Genomic DNA, 7,863 nt, shown 5'->3' with positions numbered 1-7,863 from the left:
TTTCAATTTAATTTAATTACAGTTATGTGAAAAATTATGCATTTTAATTTTTAGCTTTTATTGAAAAACAGAAACAAAATAATAATCCTTTTATACAAAAATAATTAACTAGAACCTTCTTTGGTTCAGAATAAAATTTAAAACACATAAAATCATAACAAAAAAAAATAGGTAGGTAATTCTCAAAATACTAACTATAAAAAAGATAACAAATATAAATTATGTAAAAATATAGTGTTCTTGTTATTTAAATCAGTTTTTGTTATTTAAATTATAATTTAGGAATAGTATTTGAGATATTTTTTCAGTTATATTTTTTCAAGATCGTCCAGCGTCACAGCACTGAGCAGTGAGCTGAGCTGATGAAGCTGTAGCGAGTCACGCGTCGGGTGGTGTAGTGGTGATACGATGACACCGCTGCGCTTTGCGCTAGGTGCGTCATCCGCCAGTTGAACCGATATTGCGTTATAACGCAATTGAGTTAACGCAGTGGATTAACGCACTAGTGTGCGCTTGAGTTAGTGTATCAACGCAGGAAATTTTGCTGCGTTACCCATCTCTAGTAGTGATAAAGAATAAACTGTCAAAATTAATAGAAACAAGAGATTATCTAAATAAAGCCAAAGCCTACTAGACCATTTTAAGAATTTAAATTTTATCTAACGAATTGCATAAAATTGTTTCTTTTTCTCGATAACGGTCGCAGATACGAAAAAATCATAAGACGCAAAGTTTCTCAACAAAACAAAATCCAATTTTGATTTTAGAACTTACCACGACGCACCACACAAATGTTCAGGGGAAGAAAAGGGGGCATGAACCACGAAAAAATATTACTCTGTGGAATATCACAACCATTTGGCATGTGCAATGATGTAAGCCCTACAGCGTAACCTATATTCCAAATTTGAGCTAAATATCTCAAAAACTGTGGGAGCTATAGAGAAAAAACTAAAAAAATCTTAAAACTTCAACGCCCTGTAGATCGGTAACGAAGCGTTTGCAGACCTATGTTTATATGAACTTTTAGTCATGAAATAAGCCAAAGAATTACCCCCTCCCTTATGTACATGATATTTTGGAACACCCTGTATTTGTATTTACGTATTTTTAAATCTATAAATTAAAAACATTAAAATATCACGGCATTATGTTTCTTATTATGAGAGTAAAATAGCACATAGTTATTAGTAACGTTTTCTCAAAAATGTAACGTTACGCGAAAAACGTCGATTTATTACCTGAGATTTATTTCGAGTAATGTGCAGTCGCTACACTACAGGTTTCTCATGACCATGAAGTTAATAATTACAAGATCCTTTATCGAAATATCGTTGATTTAACAGACTAGTATTACAAAGCCAACAAACCCATTCAAATTTGCAACCTGTATAATTTATTCAATAAAATTTTGCAATTAAGCCAAGTTAGTTGCTTATGAATAAAAATTAATTATTTATTTATTTTTTTTTAAATATAATAATGGAGCCAGTCGGTCCTTGAGGTACACCAAGAACTACTACAGCTCGACCGAGACATGATAATGTTAATTAATAATATTGAGTTAAAAAAAATGCCATAATAATGAATCACCCCCTATATGTGGACTACTAAAAAACAACAAACCATTTGGCGATTTCTTTTTTTACTCACCAAATTGTAAATTTTTCATTATTTTTAAGTACTTTTCTTCCAGGGAAATGTCCGCTTTTCTTTCTATGGGCATTTCAGCATCAAAGAAACCGTCCGGTTCTATAAGCCCACTGGTGACTTTGGCGACCAGATTAGCCGTGTTCTGAATGTCAGGCATCAGGGTGGCCAGTCCCTCGCCCTGTTCGAGTTCCTCAAGTTGTTCGCCCAGTTTCGATTTCATCTTGGAATTCGACTTGGTATTTATCCTAAAATGAGACATATAAAAACATATAAGAAAAATTTAATTTGTCGATAAAGAGAAATGAATTTTCAATTTTATTATTCAAATTGAACATTTTACAAGACATATAACGTTTGCTTTACCTTAATTTAGAAGCGTAGGTATTTACACAGGATTTCATATTTTTCAGTAGAGCACAGATGGAAGGTTCGTTGGCCCTGGATTTTTGAGGTAGCAGTAAACTGACCAACTGCGAACTGGCGGCTAGAGCTCTCAGCAGTTGTAGTACGGCTTTGTACAGGGGTATATGCCGTGCCATATCCAAAACTAAAATAAAAATGCTGATGTAAAACATTCAACACACTTTCGTTTTATTTAAAACAAAACTCTGCTTAATTTTTGTTTACTGCAATATAATCAGTGGCATGTTTACCTTGTACATACAAAATTCTCAGGACAATAATTGGGAACAAGTAGGAATTTTAACAAACTATCACCAGACATTATAATATATATAGAGAAATAAAAGCTGATACTTTGATTTTTTTCTTGTTTTGCCCTATTTGTTCCCAAAGTTTTTTAAATTCTCATAAATTCTGTATATTATTGCAGTATTCTCGGAAATATTCCCAAAGTTCCTATTATTTTTTAGAAAATTCAAGTAAAAATAAATGCAACTGTTGGATAAAATTTGTGAAATAGAAATGGATTTAAATAATTTACATAAACTAATAAAAACACATGGGATCCAGTAATACACATAATCAAATTGTAATTAAAAAGAAAACATTTGGCAAAACAAGAATTGAATAAGTCCTAGAACAGTGGTTGGCAACTGGAGGACTGCAGGAGGTAAAAAACTGGAACGCAAAAAAAGTTTTGAAAGTATAATTACGAAAATTATTTAAAAAATATTTTTCTAACGTTTGAGTGCCACCCATATCATTTTTTAATGATTAATAGGTTAGTTAAAAAAACTGGCTCAAGATCCTAAATGTAATTCTTCCATTGATTTTTGAATACAAATATCTATTGCAGCAGTATTCAAACTGTGTTCCGTGGAACCCTGGGGTTCCGCACAACCTCTCTGGGGGTTGCGTGACTTATTCAAAAATTTAATTAAAATTTTATTATCGACAATTACAAAATTTAAAAAAATGTAGGACTCTTAAAACTTTTTATTTTTATAAGTACACGTGTATATGTTACTATAAGAGCTTTATCTATTTACACAAATGCAAGTAGTCGGCTTATAACTAAGCTGTCGCAGCGCGCTTCGCGTTGGTTACGTCCCCTTTCCTTTGATTTTTGACTAGAGATTTATAAGGAATATCCTGAAAGTGCTAACCAGGCAATAAATGTATGAATGCCTATTGCAACTACGTATGTAGCGACAAAAACAAAATATCGCAATGCGCTTAATGCAGAATTTGAAATGGGATTGCAACTTTAACTTTAAAAGTNCTGATAAAATACTTTGTCAGCAAATTAGCCTGTTATTGTACTCATCATTTAAAGTAGACCTGTGAAGTTATTTCCGGGTTATCAAGGTTTGACACACGCCGAAGCTCTACCAACTGGACTATAATCAAATTGTAATTAAAAAGAAAACATTTGGCAAAACAAGAATTGATTAAGTCATAGAACAGTGGTCGGCAACTGGCAGACTGCAGGAGGTAAAAAACTGGAACGCAAAAAATGTTTTGAAAGTATAATTACGCAAATTATTTAAAAAATATTTTTCTTACGTTTGAGTGCCACCCTTATCATTTTTTAATGATTAATAGGTTAGTTAAAAAAACTGGCTCAAGATCCTAAATGTAATTCTTCCATTGATTTTTGAATACAAATATCTATTGCAGCAGTATTCAAACTGTGTTCCGTGGAACCCTGGGGTTCCGCACAACCTCTCTGGGAGTTGCGTGACATTCAAAAATTTAATTAAAATTTTATTAACGACAATTACAAAATTTAAAAAAATGTATACTCTTAAAACTTTTTATTTTTATAAGTACACGTGTATATGTTACTATAAGAGCTTTATCTATTTACACAAATGCAAGTAGTCGGCTTATAACTAAGCTGTCGCAGCGCGCTTCGCGTTGGTTACGTCCCCTTTCCTTTGATTTTTGACTAGAGATTTATAAGGAATATCCTGAAAGTGCTAACCAGGCAATAAATGTATGAATGCCTATTGCAACTACGTATGTAGCGACAAAAACAAAATATCGCAATGCGCTTAATGCAGAATTTGAAATGGGATTGCAACTTTAACTTTAATAATCAGTAAAAAATGCTTTAGAAAATTTTTTTTAGGTGTAGGGGTAGGATTTTCTCAAAAAAATCGAAATGTTGGCAGGGTTCCGCAAGTCGTAAAAGTTTGAAGACCGCTGATCTATTGTATTTCATATTATTTTGCGAGTGAAAACTAAAATAAAAAATTTGTAACAAATATGAATTTTTTTTTCTAGACCTCGTAAAAAATTTTAAAAAGTATCCGGACTCCACCTAAAATTACTTGCCAACCCCTGTCCTAGAAGATCAGCTTACAATTTCTTGAGAAATACGATAAAGTGAAAAAAAAATTTGCGAAATTCTTAAAAAAACTACATACTCCATACCAAATGCATGACAAATCCGATTTTGCACCGCTTGCTTGTAAAATATAATGAAGCTCTAAAATATCATTTGAAAATCTCTACAAGATTTAAATTACCCCCAATTTTATACAAAATGATATTTCATTTTGTTTCTGAAACATTTTTTTTAGACGAGGGAGGACCAAAAAGTAATTGGAAGAAATTCACTCTTGTAGTCCAGACTTCTCCTGCTAGATGGGTGTTACGTAACCCCTCTTGAATGTTTGCTAAGTAGCATCGCTTGAGACGGTTGTAGCGAGCCCCTAAGATAGTTGAAGCAAGCCCCTGAGACAGTTTTCGTGTGACAACCGTTTCCCTTTTCAATTTTTTAAAATTGTTGATGTTCGAGAACAGCCTGCGGCATTGAAGTTTTGTTTTTCCACACAGTAGAATTGTATCAGACGCGGTCGATATGTTGCCTACAGCTTATAAAGAATGTCTTGAAAAAAACTCAAATATACGAGTGGTATTCACGATACAAACGTGCGACATGTCGATCGAAAAACATTCAACACCCAGGTCAGCCTTCCACGTCCAGAACTTGATGAAAAAGTGGAAGAATGTTTGTTACCCGAAAAAATAAATTCTGTGTTATTTAAAAATGGTGTCCAGTAACAGTTGTTAGTAGTAAATATTTAACCCCATATTATTTTTACAGGGTTCATAGTTCAAAAGTAATATTATAAAAAAAAGTCACTAGTAGTTCAATTTTACATACTAATTGGTGTTTATGCAATTAAACCTTTTCTAAACTGGACTCATTTTTAAACTCGAAGAACCTCTTATAAAGTTTTCAAAACCACAAATAGTTTTCTTTTTCAACAACACAGAGCCTGTTTTCACAAAGTTCCAGTGGCAAACAACAAATTCCCTGACTTTCATGAATACTTTTAAAATTCCCCGACTATTCCCTGTTTTTTATGAAGAATAATGAATTCCCTGACTTTTCCTGGCATTCCCGGTTTTAACAGCATATAATCAAATGACAGTCTGATGGAAATCGTAAGCACATTTACCTGAATCATTCCTAAGGTAGGAGCTTATAGCTGGCAGTAGAGAACTGTGCGCTAGAAGATCGTGGAAAGACTGCGGCAGGACATCGTCGTTCAATTCGTCACCCGCCTCATCGTTCGGATTAATATAACTGGATAACACCTGCAAGAGAACCGTCACATGCTCTTCTTCGTTCCTCTGTTTCATTAGAGCCTGTTCCACGTTCCAACTTTGCTGTGTAGACCCGGTGCCGTATCCGGTACCTAGCGGTCAATTAAGTGTGAAGTTAAGTAACGTTTACGGGTCAAATAAATTTTATTTTACCTTTTGCCCAGTAATGTTGAGCTCTCTCTTCTTTGCTCTTGGAACTCTGGCCGTCCTTATCACCGTTCGCGTTCGAGTGGTGGGTGAAGATACTGAGGCAGGCCAAAAGCAAGTGAACGACGCCAGTGTTGATGCTTATTTTCCTCAACAGGCGTCCGTCGTCGGTACTGAGCGGAGTGGCGTCGTACAATTTCCTCAGCACCTCGAAGGGTAATGTCGGCAAGGAATCGGCTACTGGCGATTGGAAGATATCTCCACCTAAAAAATGAACTCTTTTAGATAACTTTACGTTTTTAAAAGAATTTACTTACCTTCTCCGTCATCTGTGACTCCCAGAACGAGCCTGAGGAGACAGAGAGCCTTCCTCATGTCCTTCAAGAGCACTTCGGCATACCCTGGTAACCGAAGGAACAGCCCGAAAGCTGTAAGGGAATGAGGGGGGACATGTGAGATGAGTCCCGCCGATTTTGAAGGTGAACTGGTTCCTACTGTGTCTTCGAGGTCCTCGTATATGTCGTCACAATCTGAGACATAGGTCAAATTCAACAATCACGATGGACAAATATTTATTTGTAAATATAAGATTTCTCATTATGCATTTTTTTGAAATATATAATTTCTTTCTAGCTTTGGCACTGGAAACATCTATTACTCTGTTTTTTTTCTTCTACGCAGTGCCTGTGATGATGTAATCGACGGTTTTGAGATAATATTTACTTAGATTTAGATATTTCTGCCAAAACAATCGAAACATGTTCATCATCAACCACATAGTCAGAATATAAAAAATAGGTTATATAAAAATACCCGGTATGGCAGCTGTAAAAGTCGATTTTTCTTATTTGTCCAACTTTCAATATTTTTTTTTCGTGTCTTGTGAAAATATGTTAGTTTATCATGTTTTAAGAGCCAATTCAAAAGATCAGCTGAAAAAAAATTTTTTTAGAGGTCGATGAAGATTTTTAAAAATTTCCAAAATCGTCAAAAATTTAATTTAATTTTTTAATTTAGAAATCAAAATAAAAAAGGATAAAATAACGAGAAAAAAATATTTAAAAAAAAATAAAATTTTTGACGATTTNAAGAAACTAAATCATGTTTTAACATACAAACATACATACAAGATTTTCAGTTTTGTTGCTTTAAAAACTGCATATTATGATCTGTATCCTTTATGGCTAAATCTGATTAAATAAAATGTGTTGAAGAACATATAGCAGAAAAGCCTTCGTACTACTAATAATTCCGAATAGAAAAATATAAAAACTTAACTCAGTGCTAGTCTGTAATAATAATAATAATAATAATAATAATAATAATAATAATAATAATAATAATAATATTTATTATCCAATAGACAATACAATTAATTGTATAGGAACAGTCACAGTCAATTCTTACAAACTAGTACAAACACAAACAAAACATGCACCAATTGACGTGAAATTTTAACAGTAATTAGAAAATTGCTCATGAAACAAAAGTTACATAGTGCCGATGTGTGCTTTTGCCCTGGGGGTAAATGCTACCCATTCTCGGAGGTGGCAATGAAGGTACCCATTTTAATCGCAAAAATCAATAGAGTAGTGCTGGCAAAAACCGGAAAAAAGTGAAACCGGTTAACCGGGTTCCGTAAAAACCGATTTCAGATAAAACCGGTTCGTCGAATAGTTGCTAAAACCGGTTATTCGAATAACCCGTTACTTGAATCGCCAAAACCGGATATCTCAAAATCGGTGCTTTACAAAGACAGACCCGGAGAAATTGATGTTTAAAAAAAAAGGTCTTGACAAAACTCTGGAAGTCAAATTTGTTTACAAAGAAATCGATCTCCAAAAAAAAAGGTTAATTGCAATCGGACAAATCGATGTCTAAAAAAAAGACCTAGATTATCGAATAATCGGTTATTTGAATAATCGAATATTTGAAGAATCGAATAACCGAATAACCGGTTTTCGGGTTTCGTAAAAATCCGATTTATCCGAAACCGGTTAACCGACTATCCAAAAAACCGATTTCAGTTGCCAACACTAG

General features: G+C 33.7%; 1 protein-coding gene across 2 annotated transcripts in view; it reads right to left on the bottom strand.

The window, feature by feature from the left end:
* Window positions 1-7,863, bottom strand: part of LOC108905033 (baculoviral IAP repeat-containing protein 6) — a 50,985-nt gene that overhangs the window by 3,592 nt on the left and 39,530 nt on the right. For both annotated transcript variants that reach the window (XM_023453951.1, XM_023453952.1), the window contains exons 23-27: window positions 6,141-6,353; window positions 5,830-6,087; window positions 5,529-5,768; window positions 2,017-2,200; window positions 1,654-1,898 (exon numbers count right to left, since the gene is read on the bottom strand). In XM_023453951.1, coding sequence (XP_023309719.1) covers window positions 1,654-1,898; window positions 2,017-2,200; window positions 5,529-5,768; window positions 5,830-6,087; window positions 6,141-6,353 — 1,140 coding nt within the window. The remainder of the gene's footprint in view (window positions 1-1,653; window positions 1,899-2,016; window positions 2,201-5,528; window positions 5,769-5,829; window positions 6,088-6,140; window positions 6,354-7,863) is intronic.

This window comes from Anoplophora glabripennis, unplaced genomic scaffold (assembly GCF_000390285.2).
Source record: "Anoplophora glabripennis isolate ALB-LARVAE unplaced genomic scaffold, Agla_2.0 scaffold129, whole genome shotgun sequence".
In the NCBI taxonomy this organism is placed as follows: domain Eukaryota; kingdom Metazoa; phylum Arthropoda; class Insecta; order Coleoptera; family Cerambycidae; genus Anoplophora; species Anoplophora glabripennis.
Note: the sequence above shows the minus strand (reverse complement) of the source record. Positions and strands in the feature narration are given on the sequence as shown.